The sequence below is a fragment of the Pelodiscus sinensis genome, chromosome 19, assembly GCF_052426305.1.
Source record: "Pelodiscus sinensis isolate ZL-2025 chromosome 19, ASM5242630v1, whole genome shotgun sequence".
NCBI classification, from domain to species: domain Eukaryota; kingdom Metazoa; phylum Chordata; order Testudines; family Trionychidae; genus Pelodiscus; species Pelodiscus sinensis.
In genome coordinates, this window is record NC_143070.1 from 3,748,557 (window position 1) to 3,775,574 (window position 27,018).

The 27,018-nt window shown below is 47.1% G+C and overlaps 2 protein-coding genes across 5 annotated transcripts; one reads left to right on the plus strand and one right to left on the minus strand.

Annotated features, from left to right (window-relative positions):
• The first annotated feature begins 1,301 nt into the window (after positions 1–1,301).
• LOC112544462 (killer cell lectin-like receptor subfamily F member 1) lies at positions 1,302–12,500 on the plus strand. The gene is made up of 6 exons (XM_075914177.2): positions 1,302–1,851; positions 4,487–4,585; positions 5,927–6,043; positions 8,812–8,966; positions 10,009–10,121; positions 12,013–12,500. The coding sequence occupies exons 1-6, from the start codon at positions 1,743–1,745 to the stop codon at positions 12,134–12,136; spliced, it is 717 nt and encodes a 238-aa protein (XP_075770292.2). The 5' UTR covers positions 1,302–1,742; the 3' UTR covers positions 12,137–12,500.
• Positions 12,501–14,499: 1,999 nt separating this feature from the next.
• LOC102460371 (C-type lectin domain family 2 member B-like) lies at positions 14,500–25,080 on the minus strand. 4 transcript variants are annotated; one of them, XM_075914191.2, is made up of 6 exons: positions 24,530–25,064; positions 20,731–20,980; positions 20,180–20,269; positions 19,142–19,326; positions 16,642–16,745; positions 14,500–16,117 (listed from the first exon to the last, which is right to left on the minus strand). In XM_075914191.2, exons 2-6 carry the CDS (start codon positions 20,774–20,776, stop codon positions 15,958–15,960), a joined length of 585 nt encoding a protein of 194 aa, XP_075770306.2. In that variant the 5' UTR covers positions 20,777–20,980; positions 24,530–25,064; the 3' UTR covers positions 14,500–15,957. The 4 variants fall into 4 exon arrangements, with proteins under 4 accessions (XP_075770306.2, XP_006110670.2, XP_075770307.2 ...); XM_006110608.5 differs by having other exon boundaries at positions 20,180–20,272; positions 24,530–25,060; XM_075914192.2 differs by having other exon boundaries at positions 15,976–16,117; positions 16,682–16,869; positions 20,180–20,272; positions 24,530–25,080.
• Positions 25,081–27,018: the final 1,938 nt, after the last annotated feature.

The following is a 27,018-nucleotide window of genomic DNA, read 5'->3' on the forward strand; positions in this document are numbered from 1 at the left end:
ACACACAGTCCCTGCCCCAGCTGAGATCAGGGCCCTGTTGTGTTGCACACAGTCCCTGCCCCAACTGAGATCAAGGCCCTGTTGTGCCGGGCGCTGCACAGACACACAACGAGAGACAAGTCCTGCCCCATCTGAGATCAGGGCCTCGTTGTGTTGCACACAGTCCCTGCCCCAGCTGAGATCAGGGCCCCGTTGTGTTGCACACAGTCCCTGCCCCAGCTGAGATCAGGGCCCCGTTGTGTTGCACACAGTCCCTGCCCCAGCTGAGATCAGGGCCCTGTTGTGTTGCACACAGTCCCTGCCCCAACTGAGATCAAGGCCCCGTTGTGTTGCACACAGTCCCTGCCCCAGCTGAGATCAGGGCCCTGTTGTGTTGCACACAGTCCCTGCCCCAACTGAGATCAAGGCCCCGTTGTGTTGCACACAGTCCCTGCCCCAGCTGAGATCAGGGCCCCGTTGTGTTGCACACAGTCCCTGCCCCAGCTGAGATCAGGGCCCTGTTGTGTTGCACACAGTCCCTGCCCCAACTGAGATCAAGGCCCCATTGTGTTGCACACAGTCCCTGCCCCAGCTGAGATCAGGGCCCCGTTGTGCCGGGCGCTGCACAGACACACAACGAGAGACAAGTCCTGCCCCATCTGAGATCAGGGCCTCATTGTGTTGCACACAGTCCCTGCCGCAGCTGAGATCAGGGCCCCGTTGTGTTGCACACAGTCCCTGCCCCAGCTGAGATCAGGGCCCCGTTGTGCCGGGCGCTGCACAGACACAGCGAGAGACAGTCCCTGCCCCAACTGAGATCAGGGCCCCGTTGTGCCAGGTGCTGCACAGACACACAGCAAGAGACAGTTTCTGCCTAAAAGAGTTTGCTGTTCAAAATGCGGACCATGCGAACAGATACACACCTGCTTAGCGTTGAGTGCACACTTTCCTGATTGCAAGCTCACAACTAAATAAAATGCCTATGTAATAAACGAGTAGTAAAATGCCAGATTTAATAAGCCAAAGCTGACAGTGGGGTGCAAACACCCCAAACACCCCAAAACCATCTTAACACTTTTGTAAAGGAAGTTCAACCCTTCCCGTCGTAGTATGTCTGAGAAGGAACAGTGACTGCGCACAGCCCATAATCCACGGCCGTATACATTGCTCACGGTCACAGCTGGTGATGGGCCGCATGCGTCCGCCTTGAACATTCTGCCCTGAAATGCCAATGCTGCTCGCTCTCACTGTATCATGCGTCTCAGGCTAGCGGGTGTGTTCTCTGATTAGCCCCACTCATGGAATCAATTGACCACCTCAATTTTCCTTTAAAAAAAATGTAAGATTTTACCTTTCCTAATTATGGAATAAACCTTTGAAAAAAGACCTCTGGAGGCTTGCAACTAAAAGGCAAAGAACCCTCTTCTTCCCCCACCCATGATTTAGGATTTAAAAACTGACGGGTCAAAGAACTGCACATTCTCATCTAAAAAATATATATATATTTGCTGTTCGAAAATGTTTCCGAATGAAAAAACAGCAGCACCAAGCGCAAGAGCAGCACCAAGTCCTTCCGCCACCAAAGCCCCGCTTAACCGGACCGGAGAATTGGGTTGAATGTTTCCACTCTCACATCTACATTTCCTGTGTGGTCTCACAGCCCCGAGAAGCTGCCAGCGCTTCTTGTAAAATGTGCTACCCTACTCTGGTCAGTGGCACTCTTGTGGGCACTTGTTTTCAGTCTGACGGGTTGGCTTGAGGACATGACTCCGCTGAGGCTGGGGGAGATGGAAGACGAGGAAGGTTACACGGCACTCAACCTCCGGCCGAAGAGGGGAAACTCGGCGCGTCTCTCTCCAGATGGACACCGAGGTATTGACGTAGGTTATCTTCAGTTTGCGACATACCGCCACGGAGAGCCGGGTTTTATGCCAGAGGGTTCAAGCAGGAGATGAGTAGAAAGCATCTCCCACGGGCATGAGACCAGGGATGCTCTAGTAGCGAGATCTGGGTTCTCATCCTGCCTAACCAATCTTGGGCATTCGCTTTCCTCTCCCACCATTTCTCTCTCTTGTCTATTTTATAAGCACTTTGCAGGCAGGGGTGGGCTCTCACAAGGCACGTGTACAGGGCGCAGCGCAATTCGGGCCCCATTTTGTGTGGGAACCTGTTGGTGCAACCACACAGCTACCCCAATTCACAGCTGCCGTGGTAGTGAGGACGGAGCTGGGGGCTGCTGGCCATATGGACAACTCTCTGGAGCAGAAAGAGGCCTCGTCTGGATAAAATTCTTACTCAAATCTGGACTCTGCTTTTGCCCTGCTAGATGGGGCTCGTTTTCTGGTATTGACGGCAGCCTCTTCTCAGTGGGGGTAGGGGGATTAGGTTGGTGGACGTCCGCCATTTCCTGCTGAAATAATTTTGCAGGCTAATTTTTTAAAATTAAATCTCGATTTAAATGAGAGTCTTACCGACCTGCCGCTGGGGCTGACCAAAGCATTTATTATTATTATTCTGTCTCTGCTTTACAATAGCACCTAGAGCCCCCATCCATGAGCTTTCGTGCTAGGTGCTGTACAGAATAAAGCCCCTTCCCTCATGGGGGGAGGGGCACAGGCCCTTGGAGGGGCAGCTCTATACCCCCAAAAGTGGCAGGGGCCATGGGTGAAAGGAATGGAGCTGGGGAAGCAGCCTTTAATGGCACCCCGAATGCACCATACTGCCCGGAGCGTACCACACGACACTCGGGAGGCAATTTAAAGAGCCGCAGCAACTCCTGGGGTAGTGGGCCAGGAATCCCAGGTCCTTTTGAATTGCCAGGCCTCGGGCAACTCACCCTCTTGCCTCCCCCTGTCAGCACACCTGCCTGCCCTAAAGAATCCACAGCCTAAAGAGAGACTTCTTAGCCCCATTTTACAGATGCGGAACAATGAGATACAGGACCCAGTTCTACTTCTGCGCTCACTACTGCCGTATCCGAGACTAAACTTCCCCAAGATCTGGGGCACACTGAGGAATTAAACCCTAATCCGCAGGCATCCTCCGGCAACACGCTGAGCCTATGTCTAGAGCAGTGTTTCTGGACAAGTGGTGCAAGTACCCTCTGGGGTATTCGAGAGACGTCTGGGGGGGAGGGGTACGTCAACACAGCTGAAATGTGGAGAAAACGGCATTTTTGTTTTCAGTTTCATAGCGCTTTATTATTTTTGTACTTTTTACACCCAACCATTTTCACCACCTGCCCGGCTATGTTTATGTGGTTTACACAAATGTGTTGCAATGATATTAAAAAAAAATGTTGTGTGTCTGAAAACTGCAGGTACTGGGGGTACTTTTTATTTTTATTTTTTTTAAACGAGTACTTTATAAAAAAAATTGAGAAACAAGGTTTAGATGGCAGGCTTCTTTTGGAACATAAGAACATAAGAACGGCCATACTGGGTCAGACCAAAGGTCCACCTAGCCCAGTATCCTGTCTGCCGACAGTGGCCAGCACCAGGTGCCGCAGAGAGGGTGGACCGAAGACAATGATCAAGCGATTTGTCTCCTGCCATCCCTCTCCAGCTTCTGACAAACAGAGGCCAGGGACACCATTTTATCCCCTTGGTGTAGGATTTCCCAGAAAAACTTTTTAAAAAAGAGCATCCGCACAGCAAAAGCACACTGAAAAAAGTGATCTGCTTTTTCGACAGCATCCACTCAGCATGGACGCTATCTATCTCGCGTTGAATTACTATGGATGGAGTGGCCAACAGGGCACCTGTGCTTTTTCCTCTTTCTTCTTCTTGCAAAAAAACTCCCTCTTCCCCGTCCACACACACCTTTTTCCGAAAGAGCTCTTTCGGAAAAAGGCTTCTTCCTCATAGCAAGAAGTTTACCAGTGTTGGAAAAACCCCTCTGTTCTTTCAATTTTTTCCCAAAAAAACATGATTGCCATGTGGATGTTAAGTGACTTTTTTGGAAAAATGTCCATTTTTCCCAAAAAACTGCATTATAGACATACTCTGATTGACTAAAGGGAGAACTTTGGACCTAAGATTCAGGGCCGATAACAAGGTTTACTTCTGCCTTAGCATCTTTCCTGTTCAAAGCACGTTGCTGTAGTTAACTAACAAAAGACATAGGGAGGCATGAAAGCAGTTTTCAGGTATCTAAAAGGGTGTCATAAGGAGGAAGGAGAAAACTTGTTCATCTTGGCCTCTGAGGATAGAACAAGAAGCAATGGGCTTAAACTGCAGCAAGGGAGGTTTAGGTTGGACATTAGGAAAAAGCTCCTACCTGTCCGGGTGGTCAAACACTGGAATAAATTGCCTAGGGAGGTTGTGGAATCCCCATCTGTGGAGATATTGAAGAGTAGGTTAGATAAATGTCTATCAGGGATGGTCTAGACAGTATTTGGTCCTGCCATGAGGGCAGGGGACTGGACTCGATGACCTCTCAAGGTCCCTTCCAGTCCTAGTATTCTATGATTCTAAGACAATGTTTCACTAAATCTTTCATCTTCCAGAGCCTCCTACGAGGTCCCGTTGCTACAAAATCGCCCTAGGAGCTTTGGGGGCCTGGTTTCTGATTCTGACATTAGCAGGAATTGCACTGGGTGTCTGGGGTAAGTGTCTAGGAACCGACCTAGTTTTGAAATCTACCAAATGCAGCAGACAGATTTCTATGGTCTGGAGCAAAGTAACAGCATAACGAGGCAGATTCCAATTGATTTTTATCGTTTAAATCGAGAGCATCCATGTATTTATTTTTGAGCCCTTGTTTCAATTTTTCTCAAATTAAATTGTGAAAAGGGAAGGGTTTCTGTATTTTCATCTATTTAGATTTTCAGACTATTGGGAAATTATCAGAGGGTAGCACAGCAGTGGGGTCAGATGAAAATGATTTAATCAGAGCAGCTGTTCTTATTTTAAAAGTTAAAGCTTTAGAACCATGTAAACAGAAATTGTCAGTGTCGCAAGGAAAATTAGATTATTATCCAGAAAAAGGGTTTCACTATTTTGTCTCTGTTTGGTGAAACTAAAGTTTACTGATAAAAATCAAATTCTTCCAATTCTATGTACTGCAAATTTTTCTCTAACAGTCCCTGCTCCAGCTAAGATCAGGGCCCTATTGTGCTGGGAACTGCAAAGACACACAGGGTCCGTCTAGACTACAGGCTTTTGTCGACAGAGGTTTTGTTGACAGATACTGTCGACAAACAGCGTCTAGACGACATCCAGTTCTGTCGACAAAGCAAGTCGCTTTGTCGACATGAGAGTGTAGATGCAAAGGACAGTGTAGGTGCCATAATGCCGTTTGTCGACAGAACTCTCTCGACAAAAGGCGTTATTCCTCGTAGAATGAGGTTTACCACCATCGACAAAACTGCCGCGTTCTATCGACGTTATGTCCAAGAACTCGGTGGTAGTATCGACACAGGTATAGTTTTGTCGACAAAAGTCCACTTAGTCTAGACACACCCACAGAGAAAAACAGTTCCTGCCCCCAATGAATTCAAGACAAAAAAAGTCTCTGTGCCCCCATATCACAGGCGGGAAACTAAGGCACACGGAGATGGGGTGACTTGCTCATGGCCACACACTGGGTCTGTGGCAGAACTGGGAACTGATTCTTCACCTCCATCCACTTCCTTAACCATCAAGATAATTGGAATTTTTCCATACATCTGAGCCTCAAACCACCCTTCCCTTTGCCCTACCAGCTTTAACCGCTCCCAACTCCCTGACGGAAAACCCCATGCATGAGCCCTTTACAATTTTAATTTGATATCGAGATTGGAACCAACCATCTCCTATAAGACAGGAGAGCTATAGATCCCCCCCACAGTAAAACGCTGAACATCTGGTCTCCTCCCTTTGCCAGATCCACGTTGCCTGACACTTTTTTACAATCAGACTCGGCCAAGCTGCTCCCTAACCCAGCTTTGCTCTCTGCCGCTGTTAAGTTTTCCAGGGCCCAGCTCATGACGGCCAGACTGGAGCAGCAGAGGACACATCCCTGGAGGAGCTGGTGTCTCACCTGAGGCAGCATCTGTGTGACACAGCACCCAGCCGCTCTGCAGGTAACCCCGCCTCCTTGGGATCCCGGCCGGCTACGCGCACGTTGCACTTCTGGGAAGAAATGTCTGCCCTTCCCAACATCCTGTGGCAGGGTCAGCTGTCCACAGTGTCCTCTGTAAGCTAAGCACTTGGGCGGCCACCCAGGAGAAATTCAAGTGCTTCCCAGCTGATTAACAGAGCGCCCAGCAGCGGCAAGCTGTGTTTCTATTGGTGGTGCACATCTGCCCCTGCTTCGTTGCACATGTAACCCACACACCCTCTGGGTGGGGTACATTGTCCCATTTAGTGGCACTGAGACCACTGACAGAGAGCATAATGAGTCCTCTCTACAGCCTGAGTTAAAGCCACATCTTCACTCTGTGAAGATGGGTGCTGCCGCCGTTGATCTTTCGGAGTTTGATTTAGCAGGTCTGGTTAAGACTCGCTAAATCAAACTCAGAAGGTGTTCCTGCCAGTGAGCGGTACTCTTGCTCTTGCATGGAGTAAGGGAAGTCGATTGGTGCATTTGCCCCCATCGGCCTCCCATTGTGGGAATGCTGCCAAGCTCAGCTTAAGATAAGCTGACTTCAGCTCATATTTTACATTGTGTACCTGAAGCCAAGCTGCCAGGTCTAGTGTGGAACTGTCCTAAGAAGCAGCTGGCTTTTAGCTCATGTTGTGGGAGCTCAGGCACTAACCAGGTCCCAGGTTTGAGTCCGCTGGTTAGCGTTATGCATACAACAAAATTTGTTCCGCACGGGGATGGGAAAAATTAGAGGGTACAAAGGTTATCAGTGAGGTTTGAACCCCAGATCCTATCACCCAGATTCCCACAGGCTGAGCTAAAAGAGTAACTCCCATAGCTGGTGCTAGGAGAAAGCTATTCTCCTTTTCCAGGATGTGCTCCTGGAGGGGGATGTGGCACACACTTTGCTAGTGTCAAGTCAATGGCAGGTTCGAACCGATTCCTTGGAAAGTTTCTGTTGATGTTTGGCTGTGTGGAAAGGTGACGTGTCCAGGAGAAATATGCTCTGGGCTCATAATTCTGTCTTCCTCTACCACCTCCAGTGATTGGCTTGGTGCAGGCGCTGGGCCAGTTTTGTAGATCAGCTAAGACACCTAGTGGTCACTCAGGGTATTTCTCAGCCTCGACTCAATTTTTTGTTTTGTTTTGAGCTCAGTCCTGACCCGAAGTTCCCTGCTCTCCTAGCTCTGGATTCCCCCTCTCCTTCCAACTCTGCCAATGCCCCTCAGTCTGAACCTGCGGCTCCCTGCTATCCCCGCTTGGGCTTCCTCCCACTTCCCAGGTCTGCCACTTCCCCTCAATCCCAACCCACAGCCTGGAGCTGCCCAGGAACACAGCTCTGCTCTTGCCCCTGATGCTAGTTTACTCATGCTGAAAATCAGATGAAACCCTCCCCACAACACCATTACAAATAGAGAAAGCCAAAATATGTAAACTAGGAGATTTCACAAGAAAGCTCCTGTACAATGGGATGGGATAAGATAGGATGTGATAGTACAACAGGTATTGACTAGTAATAGTATAGATATAGTATATAGGGATAGATTAGTAATAACACAACAGGTATAGTACTATAGGTAGAGTATAGGCTAGTAATAATACTATAGGCATAGCACTACAGCAGTGGTGTGCAACCTGTGGGTCATGCCTGAAAAAAGAGTTGTGCACCACTGCACTATAGCATAGGATAGTAACAATATTACAGGTATAGTGTGATTGGTATAACATGAGATAGTAACAATGCTACAGGCATAGTGCCACAGGTACAGTATAGGCTAGTAATAATACTACACTTTTAGTAATATAGATATAGGCTAGAAATAATACTACAGCTATAGTACTATAGGTATAACATAGGATAGTAATACTACCACAGATATAGTATTATAGATAGAGATAAGATAGTAGTAATACTACAGATATAGTACTATAGAGATAGCATAGGATAGCAATATAATACTGCAGATATAGTACCATAGCTATAGCATAGGATAGTAACAATTCTACAGGTATAGTACTATTGGTACAGCATAGGATAGTAACAATACTATAGAAAAAAGTACTGTAGGAATAGCATAGGATAGTAATATTACTACAGGCATAGTAACTATTGGTAGAGCATAGGATAGTAACAATACTACAGAAAAAAGTATAGTGCTATTGGTAGAGCATAAAATAGTAACAATACTATAGAAAAAAGTACTATGGTAATAGCATAGGATAGTAATATTGCTATAGATATAGTACCTATTGGTAGAGCATAGGATAGTAACAAAACTATAGAAAAAAGTACTATAGGAATAGCATAGGATAGTAATACTACTACAGGCATAGTACCTATTGGTAGAGCATAGGATAGTAACAATACTACAGAAAAAAAGTATAGTGCTATTGGTAGAGCATAGAATAGTAACAATACTATAGAAAAAAGTACTATAGCAATAGCATAGGATAGTAATATTACTACAGGAACAGTACTATTGGTAGAGCATAGATAGTAATACTACTAAAGATACAGTAGTATAGGCATGGTATGGGATAGTAATAATACCATAGATATCATAGTATATAGACATACAGTAGTAATAGATCTGTAAGTATATGACCAGATAGTGATAAACTCTAAGTATAGCACAGACATAGTACTATAGGTATGGTGTAATACTAGTAGTAGGGGAGAGTAATCACAGTACAGGGAAGGAATTCAGCAATATTTAGAATTCTCAACTCCACTGACATAGTCCCTGTTTGTGTTTCTCTCCCCAGAGGGCTCCAGGTGCAAAGTCTGCCCCCGGGACTGGCTCTCCTATAGGAACACATGCTACTGGATGTCTAAAGAGAGCAAGTTCTGGAGCGAGAGCAGCAACGACTGTGAAACGAGGACGTCTCAGATGCTGGTGATCCAGGACAGGGAGGAGATGGTAAAGGAGCAACGCTGGGAGCTAAACTTTGTCTGGGGAGATTTGGCTGCATAATACAGTGGACGTGACTCACGCAGAGGGAGGAGGGTGACTCTTGGAGGTGCCATATGTGGCTGAACAAGCTACTCTGCAGAGTCCCAATATAACCCAACACCCTCAACAGAAAACTCCATGGGCCTGCCCCCTGCTGGCTGAAATCAGTGCAGCTCTGCCGTAGGCATCAGAGGCAGCCCTATGGAGTCGCGTGTGGAAGGGAAGGGGCTTGCGAGTAAGAGGGAGGGCAAAGAGCATGGCCCAGCTCCAGAGTGTTGGTCTCAAGAGCCGTAGGAAAATTGCACCTCCATGGCATCCCTGCTCTGCTTCTGCATGGCACCCTCAGGGGCTAGTCTCTAGTACGGCCTCCGGGCCTGTCCCTGTGCTTTCCCCTCCATCTAGAGGGCACAGGTAGGGAACTTGTTGGAGTTAACGCTGTCCTGTTATATTGTGCAGATGCCAGGGTAGGGTGCTCTGCTCCCCCTCAGCATCCAGCTACCTCTCCCCAGTCCCAGGGGACTCTCAACCACATGGTGTTCCTTGGGAGGTGGAGGCTCTTTACCCATCCACCCTCCTCTACGAGTCAGGCTCGCTAGCCAGACTACATCTCCCATGATACACCCCACAGCTCAGTCCGTGTTGCATTGCGGTGTCAGAGTGAAAGGCAATTTCATGTTGGGCTGACTCACGGGGAAATGTTTCAGCTCAGTTCCACGAGGGGAAATTGATTTGGGTTGAACCAACCCAAATCGGCAGATTACATTTCAGTTGTGCCGAAAGAGAAGGGACAAAAATTGACAAACTCGAGATTAAAGGTGCATTTTCTGTTGGCAAATAATTCAACGGCCGATTACCGATTTTGGCCTCTCACATAAGTGTCATAAAAATAATGCAGTGTCAGATGTATTTGAGCATTTTAGACCCCCATGTTCTGTAGATTCACTTGGGCTGAGAGCCAAGAAACCAGAGAATTATATTCACCCCGGTACATCTGTCTCACTCTTCGCAGGAATTCATACACAACATTACTCAAGGAACAAACCTGGTTTGGATTGGACTCACCATTCAATCGCCAGAGCAGAAATGGATCTGGGTGGACGGTTCCCCATTAGATCAAAGTCTGTGAGTGTTCGTAAGTGGTTACGGTTTTACAGGAGGTGGAAAAATTGCAATAGACATGTTGGCTCCACGAGATGGATGAGATAACTTTCATTGGACCATCTTCTGTTGACGAAAGCTCTTCCTCATCCCCAAGTATTACCAAACCCTATGGTGTGCAACTTGCAGCCCATTGTGGCTTTGTGTGTGACCCACACAACATTGTGTTTACTTTTGCCCTCATGCCGGGTTGCCACGTTCGGCTGGTTTCCATTATGCATTGATCGTAAGAGCCGAGCGCTTCCTCTGCATCCAGTTACAAGCCCTGCTATGGTTCAATTGACACACGCCGCAAATTCTATCTATGCAAGCATAGTTAGCAAAACTATCCTATCACTCGCCTGTCCTACCATCTGAAGAAGTGGGCTGTGCCCACGAAAGCTCATGATACCAGCTACATATTTTCTTAGTCACTACCGTGCTGCAGGACTATTCGTTGTTTTTTAAGTTTCATCCTATCACGGGAGACCATCTTGATTACAATAATTTTGTTGGCAATTGAGATGAAGAGGGGCCACACATGTGGCCCACTCATTAGCCTATGTTCCTGATTGTTGTCCTAAACTCATTCCACTTTTATGCCTATGTAACCACACACTTTCTGGGTGCGCTATTCCATCTCATGGCACCAAGAAGCGTGAAGCGTCCACACTATTTCTATTTCAAAATAGCCATTTTGTTATTCCTTGTGGAATGAGGTTTACAGAAATCGGAATACGCCATCCGTTATTTCAAAATTGTTTCACAATAACAGAGTTGCTGTGTAGACGCTCGCATTGTTATTTCAGAATAACGGCCCTTATTCCGAAATAACGCTGCTGCGTAGACACACCCTAAGATGCCAAAGGACTACTCATTGTTTTTAAAGTTACAGACTAACACAGCTCCCCCACTGAGACTCCATGTCAGGCAATTTTTAAATGAAGATGAGCTGCTCTTCTAAAAAATCTGTTCTAGGAACTATTTCGGGGCAAGTCTCTGGTTTGTGTTATCCAGGAGGTCAGACTAAGATGATCACAATGGTTCTTTCTGCCTGTGAAATCTATGAAAACCCAATAGATCCATATTTTATTTTATTTTTTTGGTGGAAATGTCATTTCAAATTGGTCTTTCTTTTTTAAAAATCAAAAAGAGTTTTTAAATGATCAACCAACATCTCCGGTCATCGGAAGAAGTGAGCTGTCCCCATGAGAGCTCATGATACCAGCTACATGTTTTGTTAGTCTATAACATGGGTTCCCAAACTGGGGGGCGTGACCCCCTGGGGGGGAGCATGAAGAAATTCCAGGAGGGGTGCGAGGCAACCCAGCCCCATCAAATTTTGCTACCCCAGTCAGTTCCTTCTTTTTTGCTGGGTGCGGGCAGGGGCGAGGATTTTTAAAAAATCAAAAAGGGGGTGTGATGCCGAAAAGTTTGGGAACCACTGGTCTAGAAAGTGCTACCCGACTATTTGTTATTTTTAAGATTAACATCGAAACAAACATTTTCATTTGGTCCAAATGTTTAGTTTGATCCCAAACTGACTTTATTTTTTAATTTTATTTTATGATTCTCCAAAAATGTCAGCAAGTTGTGGCCCACCAAGAAACACATTTTTCACAGACTTTTCTAAATTACTGACAAACCGGAAAACCATTATTCACCCAGTGCCAATTGCAACCGGTTTCGGAGTCATTATCTAGACATGATCAGTTGTCCGGTGCTTGATGACTACATTTGCTGACATTCTGAACAAAATTTCACACTGATTCCACCACAGAAATTTTAGACTTTGAAGTGACAAACAGGGGATACCCCTGAAATCTTCTTATATCGCTAGTAATAAATCACATGTTAAATCACAGCTCTTTTGCAGGTTCCCAGTTATGGGCTCTGCTGAAGGAACCAGCTGTGGCATGATCAGAAGGAATCGGATTAATTCTGAGTCTTGCAACACGGAATTCAAGTGGATTTGTCAGACGGGAGCCATCCTGCTCTAAACCCAGTGGTCCCCTTCCTGCTGGAGATGAAAGCCTTGCATTTTATTATATGAGCTGTAATTTACAAGAGGAATGTATATATTTTTAGCCCACGGCTTGATCACCACATGATTTTGAAAAGAGAGGAAGAAAAATATTTCCAAATATAAGAGGATTAAATTGTTTTCTTTTGAGGAGGGCTGGTTTGTGGGGTGGTGTGACGGGGTAGACCAGGCACCAAAGCCTCCTGCTGGAGTCTTGTGGCTTTGCCACACTCCATCCCAGAAGAAAACCTATAGAGAGGTCCTCCAAGAAGGCTAGAGTGGCTGCTAGGGAAGCAGCCAATCAGGGGCCAGAAAGGCTTATAAAAGGAGCTGAGAAACGGAAACGCAGTCAGTGTCTCTGAAGTCTTCAAGGTGTGCGGGCTGGAAGACTGACTGGCAGAGAGTGAGCGGCAGCATCACGGAGAGCTCCGTTGGGCAACTAATGAACAATGTTGGGAGTCTAAGGCCAGGTCTATACTGCATCTTGTAGGTTGACTTAAGGTACACAACTCCAGCCACATAAAATAAGGTAGCTGGTGTTGACATCCAGTAAGCCGAGCTTGGTACCATCTCCACAGCGGGAGGTTGATGGGAGCAAACGCTTGCATTGACTTCTCCTATGCCTTGCAAATTGAGGAGCAATGTCCACTGGAAGGGGAGATGCCCTCAGCGTTCCATTTAGTGGGTCTTTGTTAGACCCACTAAATCAAATACCAGAAGATCGATCTCCAGTGTGACAAGTATAGATGTGGCCTGAAGTAAAGTCCAGAGGCAAGGACAAGGACGCTGCCTCTAGGAAAGGTTGCCCTGGGGTGCCTGCTCTCTTCAGAGTGAGGAAACAGGCTGAGAGACACTAGCAGAGGGCGCCAAGATGGGCCCCTGTTAGATGTGTACCCCAGAAGAGGCACCCAGACACAGACTCCCGCAGAGTCCTCGTTGTTTGCAGATACAGATGAACCCTGTGAGATTCATAGCACTTTAAATTGTAGTGTAGACCAGGGCTCCAATAAGTAACGAATAAACATTATTACATTTTGTCACAAACATAACTTGACATCTCACCTTGCTCTAGATGTCCCGGGAAGGGCTGGCATTAATATTTGGGCGTTATATCATGTTTTTCCTCCATAGATGAAGGAAATATAGTCTCATCACAGTCCCTTTATAGAGAAGGAAGACACTGGCACAAAATCAGTGTTAGAGTTGGGAATAAACTTTAGAGCTCCTAAATATCTAAGTATCTAAAAGGGTGTTACAACATGGAGGAAGAAAAATTGTTCTCCTTGGCCTCTGAGGACAGGACAAGAAGCAATGGGCTTAAACTGGACAAGAAGCAAAGGAGACATAGGTTGGACATTAGGAAAAACTTCCTGCCTCTCAGGATGGTTAAACACTGGAATAAATTGCCCAGGGGGGATGTGGAATCGCCATCACTGGAGATATTTAAGAGCAGGTTGGACAGACCTCTCTCAAGGATGATCAAGATGGTGCTTGGTCCTTCTGTGAGGGCAGTGGACTGGACTCGATGACCTCTCCAGTCTCTTCCAGTTCCAAAGTTTCATGATCCTATGATAAAACCCAGCCCAGTATATTATCCATTGGCTGGTAAGAACGCTATATCGGAGACAGAAGTAGTAAGCGGGCAGGGTGGTACCCAGGCATTAAGACAGGGCATTATTATGCTCTGGGAGGCACTGTCAGCTTTCAGTTCAGTTAAAACGTCAGGTGTTCAGAATTAGAGCTACACAAATAATAGATTTATTCAGCTCTCTGGCAATTCTGGAAAAAATCTATATTTGGGGCCAAACTAAAAATTTTGACACATTAAAACTAGAAAGTGCCAGGCTATACAATGTGTTGGCAAAACGGAAATGCTTCACTGTGAGTAACTCTTACCAAAGGGGTTTTGACTGAAATCGGGCAGCCGGGTCGTTCCGAACTGAAAATCAAAATGCAGAAAGGTTGAAACGAAACATTTAGATTTGATTTGACGTTCTTAGAGGGTTTGTTTTTTCTGCCCCAAACAATTTGGTGAAACCAATCCAAATGCAGAATAGGGTTCACTGCCGGCAAATCTGCATTTATTGGTTGAAAAATAAAGTTCATCTAAAAAATGTCACCTGGCACTAGTCAGGACTATGCTGTGTGGCTGCAGAAGACTGGCTTTGTGTATTTGCCAGTGGGACGATCCTTAATCAGAGTTGGTTGGCTGTCCATCTGTAGAGGCCTGTTTCTATCAGTAGATATTTGCAGATAGAAATCTGTATCCAGGCAAGGCTGTATCCATCATTCTACAATCCCAAGGGAACTATCACCGCTTGACAACACACATCTTCTATACACAGATAAAATGCTCACATTTATTACACAATTCACATTATCAAACAACGGAACCTCCCCCACACTCCATGAAGAACATATAACGGAACTCCAGGTCGTACAAACACTCCTTGAAATGCAGCTATAAGTTCAGAAGGAAGCAAAACGGTTGCTTGCAGTTTAGTCTGAGATAATGTGAACTTGGAAACCCGACTGCAAGCGTGAGCTGACCCAGAATGACACAACAGAGCTCCCATCGGCCGCACGGACCCTATGTGAAATAACGTGTGAAAAGAAAATCCATCGATAATGTAACAATCACACCCTGCCTCTCATCAGTAGACCACAAGGCACTTCACACAGGAGGTCAGCATTGTTAGCCCTGTTTTGCAAATGGGGAAACTGAGGCAGAGGGCAGCAAATGACTCACCGAAATCTGCTCTATAAGGTGCTTCTCTGCTGCGTTAAGTTCTCAAATTTGCAAACTCCTGACTCGATATTCTAGGCAGCAAAAGAGGCTGTGAACCTCCAGCACTCTGGCAAACGGCTCTTGTTCAAGAGCTCCCAGCGAATCGATGGCAGAAGCGTCACTGATAATAGAATTTAATCTGTATTTAGGATTTACCTGCCCCCAGGGCCGTATAAACAGTGAAAGGGACAATGTATCTCTCCTAGACGGAGGCTATAAAAGAGAAATAAAAACCACATGACCTAGCAGCAGGCCAGCACTAAAAGGCACTACACGCCTCAGCCTGATAGCACCCAGGTGCCTGAATCAGCAGGCCACATCGCTCTGACTTGGAGAAACTGAGGCCCAGAGAGGCTAAAGCCAAGCTCTTTGTCGAACATGGGTGCCTAAAATCAGACAATTCTTTCGGTGTTTGGTTTCTAGACGTGCCAAGAAGAACATCAGAATGGCCATATTGGGTCAGACCAAAGGTCCATCCAGCCCAGTATCTGCTGACAGTGGCCAATGCCAGATGCCGGGAACACAACAGGAATCCTCACACAATCTCTCTCCTGTCATCCATTTACAGACACACAGAGGCTAGGGACACCATGCCTACCCATCCTGGCTAATAGCCATTGATGGACCTAATCTCCATGAATCTATCTAGCTCTTTTTTGAACTCTGTTAAAGTCCCAGTCTTCACCACATCCTCTGGCAAGGAGTTCCACAGGTTGACTGTGCGCTCCTATGGAATTCACTGTGAGCTGGGGGGCCGTCAAGAGGGTCTCTGAAGGGCTGGAGAAGGTGAGGAGAGGGACACTGTGAGAGTCATGGAAAACCCAATTTGAGTCTCAGATTTCAGAGATAAGCTGGTGGGTCTGATTGCAAAGGAGGGGAGAAACCCCAGCAGCATCTGTTCACTGTTAAACAGAGCCCGTTTGATGTCGAGACCCCAAGAAAGGACACATCGGTACTCCCACAGTGCAGCGGTTTGCTCTCAGTTTTCAGAGTCGAACCGATTTAAGTCCTTAAGCTCTGGCATCTCCCTGGTGTGTCTGCGTGAACCTTCCCTCCGTTGACGAGGCATAGGGTTTGTTGCAGATCCAGCTTCTCATGATGTAGCACCGCGAAGCGCTGACTGCAGTCTCCTTCAGATACGCACAGTCTGCATCCCCCCTGACTTCAAACCTGGGCAGAAAAGCAAGAGGGGATTTGAAAGCACCCAGTTTGGCCCTGCCTCAGTTTCCCCTGCCTCCGTCTCCCTCCGAGGTGCCTGGAAACCAGCCACTCAGCGCAAAGGGCTTTAAAACCGGATCACCCTTCTCTTGGGGTCTAAAATATGGAACAGGGTCTGGCTCCCAAGCCTCCTTTCATCCGCCCACCTAGGTTTAGGGTTTCCACGGCCCTCTTTCCTGGGACCGTGTGGTTCAAGTCCTGGTCCCTCCAGCCTGAACACGTTCTCCCCTTTAGACCAGGGCTTCATAGCCCTCAGGGACCAGGTACTGGCTGAATGCTCTTCCTCAGCAGCTCAGCCTCTGATGTATCCAAAGCCTTGCCCTGATCGATTCCATGACGTCCCCCTAGCAATTTGGCCAAAGCCTTATTCTACAAGGCAAGCCCCGATCAACAAGCCAGGCCTGGAAACCTCCTGAGTTCCAGCTATAAACCCGGCTCGGCTTGATGCGGCGTCCCAGGGGAACAAAGAAACTCACAGGAGGTTGAATTTGGTGCCGTTCACCCATTTCCACTCACGATCAGTGCCCCTCTGGAGTCCTATCCACGGGTCTGTGGTGCCTTTGTACCGCAGCATGAAATCCTGGTGTGGATAAAGAAGCCAAGAGGGAGCTGTTGTGAGCCACGGCCGTTAGCGACTGGGCTAACGGAGAGCATTGATCTGGCGCGGTGTGCATGGCCAAGCTGGTGCAGGAAGAGGTCTGGTTCTGTGGGACATGGCACAATGTCACAAAAATCTGGCTTTCCGTCACTCCTTCATGTTACTCCATCATGCTGTGGCATGGGTAAGGCACATCCCGGCTGGTTCACTGCCCTGATCTCAGCTGGGGCAGGGACTGTCTCTCGCTGTGTCTGTGCAGCGCACAGAGGCCCTGATATCTACGAGGGGCTCTAGACACTAACAGATAATCATAGAGCTGGAAATTAGAAGTTTCCAAGGGAGAGAAGGTCTGGAATAGCTGACCAATCGGCAAACACCCTAACTAATTTGAAGGTGGAGTGTGAGAAGTTGAGATTGCTTGTGAGAGAAGGTACTGAACTTGGTGACTTTGCTCATCTGATGTCCCTACACTGAGAGACAGTTGCTGCCCCAAGGGCTCAGCCACAAGACAGACAACTACGAGGATTATTAACCCCATTTTACAGATGGGAAAACTGAGGCCTCAAAGAGAAATCAAGATTTGCAAAGGTAGCTCGTGATTTTGGGGGGGCCCTTGTCAGAAGCCTTGGCAAGCTCTGATTTTTAAGAGGGTGGGAATTTAGCAATTTCTCAAGTTCAGGCCCCTTGTGGGCATCTGATATTGGTCACCCCAAAATTACTTGTCCCTTTGAAAAATGCAATAGGCTTATAATGGGAGCTGCCATTCCATGTACACTCTCTGTGATCTCATCCATGCCAAGTTTGAATCTAGCTACCCCAGGCCTGCCAATGGGTGGGGAGGGGAGGGCAAAGAGACCCATTGCCCTGTGTCCCAGCTGTTATAAGGGGCACTGAGCCATTGCTACTACTTAGGTGGTGGCCAGAGCCCTTTGGACCCTTTAGAACTGCTGCCGTAGCTCTGCTCAGCTCGGCTGCGAGTGCTGGGGCAGGTGACTCTAAGAACTGACTGTTCTTGCTCCCACTTCTTCCACCTTCAGCCCCGCCCCTTCCAGAGCAGGGAGTTGCCCCCCACACACATACACCTTTCCTGGGGGTCCGGCAAAGCTGACAGCTCTGATGAGCTACTGAAACTTCCATGCCGTTTGGCTTCTTTACCACTACAAGGACCAGAGACTGTTTCTTCAGGGCTGGAACCCTGGAATGGGTCAGCCACTCACGTTCCAAATCTAGAACCCAGAAATGAGCTGGTCGCCAGTTCTCTGAATTCAGAACCCCGGAACTAGTCAGTCACTCACATTCCAACCCTGGCGTACATCAGTCACCAGCATTCCAAACCCAGAACCTTAGAACAACTGACTAGCATTCCAAATCTAGAACCCCGGAATGAGCCTGTCACCAGTTCTCTGAATTCAGAACCCCGGAACTAGTCAGTCACTCACATTCCAACCCTGGCGTACATCAGTCACCAGCATTCCAAACCCAGAACCTTAGAACAACTGACTAGCATTCCAAATCTAGAACCCCGGAATGAGCCTGTCACCAGTTCTCTGAATTCAGAACCCCGGAACTAGTCAGTCACTCACATTCCAAACCTGGAACCCTGACATACATCAGTCACCAGCATTCCAAACCCAGAACCTTAGAACAACTGACTAGCATTCCAAGTCTAGAACCCCGGAATGAGTCTGTCACCAGTTATCTGAATTCAGAACCCCGGAACTAGTCAGTCACTCACATTCCAAACCTGGAACCCTGGCATACATCAGTCACCAGCATTCCAAACCCAGAACCTTAGAACAACTGACTAGCATTCCAAATCTAGAACCCCGGAATGAGCTTGTCACCAGTTCTCTGAATTCAGAACCCCGGAACTAGTCAGTCACTCACATTCCAAACCTGGAACCCTGGCGTAAGTCAGTAATCAGCACTCCGAAACCAGAACCTTAGAATAACGGAATGACTGGCATTCCAGATCTAGAACCCTGGCATTCCAGATCTAGAACCCTGGAAATAGCCAGTCACTAGCATTCCAAATCTAGAACCCTGGAATGAGCCAGGCACCAGTACTCAGAACTCAGAACCCTGGAACTAGTCAGTCGCTAACATTCCAAACCCGGAACCCTAGAATAACGGACTAGCATTCCAAATCTAGAACCCTTGAATGAGTCAGTCACTAGCATTCCAAACCCAGAACCCTAGAACAGCTGACTAGCATTCCAAACCCAGAACCCTAGAACAGCTGACTAGCATTCCAAACCCAGAACCCTGGAACTGACTAGCATTCCAGGCCTAGAACTCTAAAATGAGTCAGTCACCAGCACTGCCGTCCTAGGTTACGGAGCTTGCCATCGAGAACAAGAAACTAGTGTCTTCCTTACCAGGTCCTGCTTGGTGTCGATCCCAGCCAGGGAGGCACCCAGGGCAGAGCAGCGGCTCTGGCTGTAGGTCCAGTTCCCTTCGGCCTCTGTGAAATAGTAGCATTTCCCTTTGTACCCGATCCAGCCATCCGCACACGAGTCAGGTCTAGGGGGCGGGCATGACTGCTGGGTTTTAAATGCCATCACTGAAAAGAAGAAAGAAACTAGTTCTCTCCTGTCCCGCTTCTCTGTGTCACAGGAGCAGGAAGCGAAAGAAGAACCCTCCCTCCCCATACTTAGACTTTTGCTTTTGTTGCTCTCTGTGGATCTGGGAGAGGGGGGTGTATTTCTGATCAAAACAAGAGCCAAAGACACCCCAGAGCAGCTCTCAGGGGAGCTGCTGTCCCCTTTTAAATCCAGGCCACTCACAGGCACCTAATGGAATAAAAGGCCTCTTGTGCGCTATTGCAGGGAAGTGCTCATAGAAAGAGAAGCTCTTCTACAAGCAAAGAGCTCCAGGGTCTCCTGGCCGGGACTGGGAAACACACCCCTCAAGAACAAGGGTTGTGCAACCCCCAGAACCCAAGGGGAGAAACTTTATTTCAAGTTTCTTTGGAAGTAATGAAGTAGAACCCCAGTAGGGAAATTTTGCCTCATCCTCCTTTGGACTATGTAAGGATCCCTGAGAGAAGGCAAAACGAGGCAGGGTGCCATAAGGCTGTGCCATGCCTCAGTCATCTGGGAGGTGTGAAACCTGGGTTTGAGTCTTTGCTCAGAATCAGTCAGAGGGGGATGTTAAACTTGGTTCCCCATCTACCAGACGATTGTGTTTGTCTGTGACCGGGGAGGGCAAAAATTCAAAACACTCGATGTTTCTCAGGGAAATTCAATTCGGTTTCCAGGCCAACACTGCTCTGGGAATTATAATGCTGCTCTAACTGAGAAGGGAAGTGGAGAGGGAGGTAGCCGTGATGAGGTTTAGACACATCGCTACTGGGAAGACAGGGTGCAGGTCTGAAAGGAACAAATACCAGGTTAACTAAAAGGCTGTTTACTCACCGGTCCAACAACTGAAAACTCCAGCAAGAAAGAAAACTCCAGCTGCAATTTTCGACTTGTGTCTAAGAATTTTGCCACATGAACACCTATCTTCTGAAAGAGAAAAGGCCATTAGTACCTAATGGAGTTGCTTGCCCCAAACAAAGTTAGCCAGCAAAGTTAATGTACCATGTCCCTCACGTCCTTTAAAAAAGGGAATGAAAGTTCAAAGATTTAGGCAGGGTTCTATAGGGTGATATTTATTTCTGATCTCATCTGGATAGCTGCTAACTTCTTGCCCTTCCCAATTCTAAGTTCTTCCAGGACCCAACCCTCAGCCAGGTGGGTATCAAATTTTGGTCTGACGGCACTTGCTGTTGTCTGCAGGAGGGGAGTTGCTTTGAGCCCCACACTTGGGGCACTGAAGGGGGAGTTGCTCCAGGCCCTGCACCTCTCTTGGGATGGCCCAGGGCCTGCGTAGTGCAAACCAGGCCTTGAGGTGTAATGCTTTTCAACACGCTTCACTCCCCGAGCCCCCTGAAAGAAGGAGGAAGGAGTGGCCGTCGGGTTACCTTTTCCAGGTGAGTAATGCTTCCCATGTTCATCTTTCCTCTCCATCTGGAACTAGCTGGGAACCGAGCTGCCCGAGTGTCCAACCAACTCTTCCACTGCTACAGAATTACTTCTGGTCAGCTGTGACAGTCCCAGTGTGATGTTCTTCAATTTCCTGAGGTTTCGTCCCTTGAGTTACCGTCTGCTTTGTTCTTATACCAGAGACGACAAGAGACCAGACACAAGTTCTCTGGCTGAAATTAATTTGACCTTTCAGGACAAATACATGGAAATGGGTTAAGCGGTGTAAAATCATAGAAGTAAAGGGCTGGAAGGAACTTCAAGAGGTCACCAAGTCCACGCCCATATGTTAGGCAGGAATATGTAAACCTAGACCATCCCGGACAGGTGTTTGTCTAACCTATTCTTAAAAACCTGGAGATTCCACAAAATGTTCCAGTGCTTGACTATAATTAGAAAGTGCTTTCTAAGAGCCAACCTAAATTTTCTGAAGATTATGTCCAACCTCTGGAAGGCCTTGAGACCAATTGATCTCCATCCTCATTATAATAATCTTTTATTTACAGATTTGATGACTCCGCTTTCTCTTCTCTAGAGTAAATATGCCCAGTTCTTTCAACATTTCCTCGCATATCCTGTTTTCTAAACCTCTGATCATGTGTGTTGCTTTCTCTGGATTCTCCCCCTTTTTTCGTAAAGTGTGATGGCTAAAACTGGACAGAATACTCCAATGCAGAAGAAAACATTCCCATGTATTTATCCTGCATGTTTAAAATAACACTTTTGTTAATACACCCCAGAATTATGTTAATAGACCCAAAAAATGGAGTCATTCTGTGGCCCAGGGCTGGAGTTTAAAGAAAAACAGATTTGTCCTGCAACAATATTCTGTTTCTAGGCTGGTCTCTACTACATGGTGGATCGATGCTGCAGCGATCGATCCATCGGTTGTTGATTTATCATGTCTGATTAGGCACGATAAATCAATCTCTGAGCGCTTTCCAGTCGATGCAGGTACTCCACTAGGACAAGAAGGGTAGCTGGTGTCAACAGGAGAACAGCCCCCATGACCTTACTGCATGGTAAGTACGTCAACTTCAAGTCACGCAGATTAGACTGACGGTGGGAGTTAGTGTAGACGAGACCTCAGGGAGTATTTCTGAGCACTGTTGTGAACTGTGGTCGCAAGCCTGTTTCCATTCGAGTCACCTTTCCCTGACCCTTTTCAGTCATTTGTAACTTTCAGAAATGTCCATTGTGAGTGTTGAAATTTTCCCGTACCCCCGCAATCTGTAACTGAGAAGAACAAACATGTGCTTTGGGTAACGTGAAAACACTTTAGTTGTTCTCAGAAGCCCAGCTCTTCAAAGGGATGTAGGTGCATAAGTCATGTAAGGATTTCAGAGAGAGTTGGCTAGGAATTGGAGACTTGAAGCCCAAGGCAATGGAAATTTCAAACCTGCATTTGAAAATACCACTAGGCACCTACTGTAAAATTTCTAATATAATGCACACTTTTTTTCCAAATTTTTTTGGGTCAAAGTCAGGGTGTACGTTATATATAGCAGTTATTGTTTAAAGTTTTATTTTGGCAGTTCCGTGTCAGAAGACGACAAACCTCCGCTATGCCAACGCAGTAAACATGAAATCAACATCAACTGAAATGGCAGAGATTCTTAGAATGCTTTAAAATATTTAAAAACAATACATAATATGAAATTGATGTCTTACTTGTCATATGAAATAGTTTATAGTTAATTAATTGCTGACTTTTATGAAAATAAATTATAAACATGGACACATAAATGGATATGAAGTTGAATTTTATTCCCATAGACTAGCAAGCATATAGACAAGCGGTTCCAAACCTTTTTTGGCATCATGCCCCCTTTTCGATTTTTGAGAAACTCTCATGCTCTCCCCTCCCCCCCGAAGCAAAACTTGTTGAGTAAAAAAAAAAGGAACTGACTGAGGCCAAAAAACAGAAATTGCAGCAAAACTTAAGGGAGGAGATTGACGGGGGAGCGGGGAACGGCTGGGTCACTTCGTGCCCCCCCTGGAATTTTTTCACGCCCCCCCAAAGGGGCACGCCATGATATAGACTTTCAAAAAAGCAAGTAAATCAATAGTTGGGGTGTGCATTATATATAGGAGTATAGATTTTTTCATGATGATAAAATTCAAAAGTAAGGGTGCACATTATACAGTGGTGTGCATTATATTAGAGATTTTACAGGTATTTGCATCTGCAGGTGTCTTAATACCTCTGAAAATTGGGGCATGTGTCATTGTTTCTCTAAATCAGTGTTTCTCACCCTCAGGGGTACTCAAGAGACGTCTGAGAGGTACATCAACACAACTCAAATTTGGAGAAAAATGAATTTTTGTTTTACAGCGTTTTATTATTTTTGTACTTTTTACTCCCAAAAAATATCATTGCCTGCCCGGCTACAATTAAGATGTTTAAACAAATGAGTAGCAATGGTAGAAAAACATTTTGTGTGTCTGAAAACTGTAGGTACGGGAGGGGGTACTTATTTTTTTTAAAGGGGTACTTTATAAAAAAAGGTTGAGAAATACAGCTTTACATGACTGGCTGAAGAGCCCACATGGGCTATGTCTAGATTGGCATGATTTTCCGGAAATGCTTTTAACGGAAAAGTTTTCCGTTAAAAGCATTTTCGGAACAGAGCGCCTAGATTGGCACGGACGCTTTTCTGCAAAAGCACTTTTTGCAGAAAAGCGTCCATGGCCAATCTAGACGTGCTTTTCCGCAAAAAAGCCCCGATCGCCATTTTCGCGATCAGGGCTTTTTTGCAGAAAACAAATCTCAGCTGTCTACACTGGCCCTTTTGCGCAAAAGGGACTTTTGCCCGAACGGGAGCAGCATAGTATTTCCGCAAGAAGCACTGATTTCTTACAGTAGGAAGTCAGTGCTTTTGCGGAAATTCAAGCGGCCAGTGTAGACAGCTGGCAAGTTTTTCCAGAAAAGTGGCTAATTTTCCAGAAAAACTGGCCGGTCTAGACACAGCCATGGAGTTTAAGACAGAGTTAAGAATTGAACATCGGCTCTCAGTCGTAGCCACCTTATCACACTTAGTTGTTACCTTCAGAAGATCTCAAAGCACTTCCCAAAGGAGCTCACTATCACTACTGCCACTGTACAGCGGGGGAAACCGAGGCACGGCGCTGGGCAGTGACGGACCTGAGGTCACCCAGTGGCCACTAGCAGAGCTGGGCGTAGAATGCCAACCCACTTCAATGCTCACTGGGCCTCACTGCCCCATTTTGTCAAGGCTGGACTCTTTCTTCCCCCAAACCAGCGTTCTCTCATTGGGTGCAGGTTAGCCCTGAACACACGGCCCTATCGCCAGGCTGCAATGCTGAAGATCACCACTGCGTGTCAGCATTGAGCCACCAAGTCTCCCCGGTTAAAGGAGAATGTGCCAGAACATTCCGGCAAGTCACAGTCGAATCTTCCCCATCTGAACTCTTTCCCCCGTCTGGAAAACGGAGGGTTTTTTGGACCAAACAAAAATGAATTGCCATTCTCCCCAAACCACACTTCCGTAACTGCCCTAAGCGCAAAGATCTGACATTCTCCTACCCCAAATTTCTTTTCTCACACCTCTTTTTTCGATGAGACACCATCTTTCCCACCTCATCCCCCTCCGTCCCCTGCATTTCCTTTTCAGAGTGCTTCTTTTCACCCCATCCCCTGCCTGCTTGGGCCAAGTATCCACCTTCCCCTCAAGTACCCACCTCATTAGGCCCCTGAGATAAAAATCATAAACTCACCCTTTTCCTGCAGCATCAACTCTGAATGCAAAGCCACCGGTCGGCTGAGAGAGAGACCCGTGCAACAGATGTTCTGTTCCTGTTTGATAACGGGGTGAAATACATTCCTGGGGGAGGAGTTACCATGATGACTATAATTGGGTGAGAAATCCATGTAGAAAGCATTAAGCAACACAGCAAACTGCCATCAAATCAGGAACCCTAGTGGTGTGATAAATGCGTTCCCACTTCCTTGTCTGTTTGAGAGCAGAGGAAAGAGAACTTCCAGACAGATAAAATCACAAAGGCAGAAATTGAAAGAAACTTTCTGAGCTTGAGCGACACTGGACCAGAAACGCTGGTTGAAATCCACAGCAACCAAGTACTGCTACAGGTTTTTCGGGTTTACTGGCATTTCTGGAAAAAACGGGGGGAAGGGAGCAATTTAATAGCTTCCGAGGCCGGAAGTGAGCAATAGGGTCTGGTCTCCGCTATAAAACAGGCTGGAGAACCCGCAGAAAGTGAACTGCTTTTTCTTCGGCTCGGTTGGTTTTAGCGTTGAATATTTTTCTCTACATTTGATGGATGTCCTTTAAAAAAAACGTAAGGGCATTTTGGAACAACGCCAACAATGTTTCAAAAAAAAATCAGAATGTTTGGAATTAAACTTTTGGTTTGTTTTGGAATGTTGGCGGGGCGGGGGGGGGGGGGGGGGGGAATGCCCCCTCCAATCATTTCCATCTGTGTGCAGAAAAAACTTGTGTGTGCACCATGACATGTGTGAATATGCACCACCAGTAGAAACAAAAAAAAATTAGCTATAGGGTCTGCTAATCAGCTGGGTAATATTGGAATCTATGCAAGCACCCAGCTAACAGGGAATACTGCAAGGGAGGGGAGTTACCCCTCCTCCCCCACTAAACCAATTCGGCTAAACTGATGCAAAGTCACAAAATGTTTGGGGGTTGTATTTTTTGTGGATGAAAACAACAGCTCACCCTTAAAGGCACAGCTTTCTAGTTATTAGCTTCTTCCGTTCCACAGGAGCAAACCAGACAGCATCAATGAAAGCACAGTTTGGTTTATCTATGCACCCCCAAACCAAACAACAGAGCTATACTGGTAAAGGTCTGTATTGTTAACAAGGCTCTCATCTACAATGTTCTGGGTCCTACCTGATACAGGTACCATTCCCATTGTAGATACTCTGACTCCAGAATAAGGCTGGTGTAGTTGTAGGATGTGTCTACCCTTCTGCAGCACATCGATGGTACTGTAACTATACCTTGGCACTGAAGACACTTCTTACGTTGATAGAAGGGGTTTTTCTCGGTGTAGGTAGCCCGCTCCCTGAGCTGGCCGTACCCATACGCAGAATATGAAGCTGCATAGGACACCCTTCTATTCGCTGAAGAAGAATGCAACCTGACTGTTGCACATTTATTTAGCTGTGTGCTTTTAAATTCATGCAAAAAACCCCAAAACCAAACAGGGTCACACCCCCGAGCAGCCACAAAAAAGACTGATTGGTGACAGCCATTCTTCTTCAATGCATGCCTAGACTGCTGTGCAGGCAGATCACATTGTGAGGGGGTGAGGTCACGGAAGACCCCTTGTGGGGTGTCACGGAGTGTGGGGGAGTCACCAGACCCCTGCACCCCCATCCGCAGTCACATGTGACTCTGAGCCAGCCAACAGAATAGGTGTATTGGTCCACAGGGACGCAGCATAGCACAGCCTTGTTACAGGAAGTTGTTACGGGAACCAGGAACAGTTAGTACAATTCATCTTGGGGAAAGGGAGGCCCAGAGCCCCTGTCCTGGCCCCCCCAGGCCAGTTAGGCTCCCTTCCCCCTAAGCCAGGGGGAAAAAATGAACTCACTCTCAGCCACTGTCCCCAGGTGGCCCCACCTCCTGCTTTGTCCTGCTTCCAGGCCCAAGGTGTATCTGCTGTCACATGGTCCTCAGGACATGATAGACTGAACCCGCTTCCCCAGTGAGTCATACCCAACCTCCCCCTCCTCATCCAGAGAGTGCTGCAGTGCCCCAGGGAAACTGAGGCACGTGCACACACACAGTCACTGCAGAGCAGGGCAGGACAGTAGGAATCACACACAGCACCACAAACCAACCAGTGATTGCAAAACCAGAATGAACTCAGGACCAGAGTGGAAAATATCCCCCACCACATCACAAGGGGACTTCCCAAGGCCTTTGCCACCCACTTTCCTGCTGTCTAGGGCTTCTCACTGCCTGGTCCTGCTGCGCAGGCTCCTCTGATCTCCCCTAGCCAAGGCCCTGAGCTGAGGTTATAGCTGGAGAAGGGCCAAAGATCAGAGCTAGATCCAGGAACCAAGCAGGAGGGGCAAGGCTGAAGCCTATGGGCGCAGGGCTGGAACAAAGCAGAGGTGGTGTAACCGAGTCTCTCTTCGGGGGCCACCGGGCACGCCCCTCCCTGAGTCCGAGGGTCCCCGCCTTCGTGTGCCTGGCACCTCCCGATCCCGGTCTCTA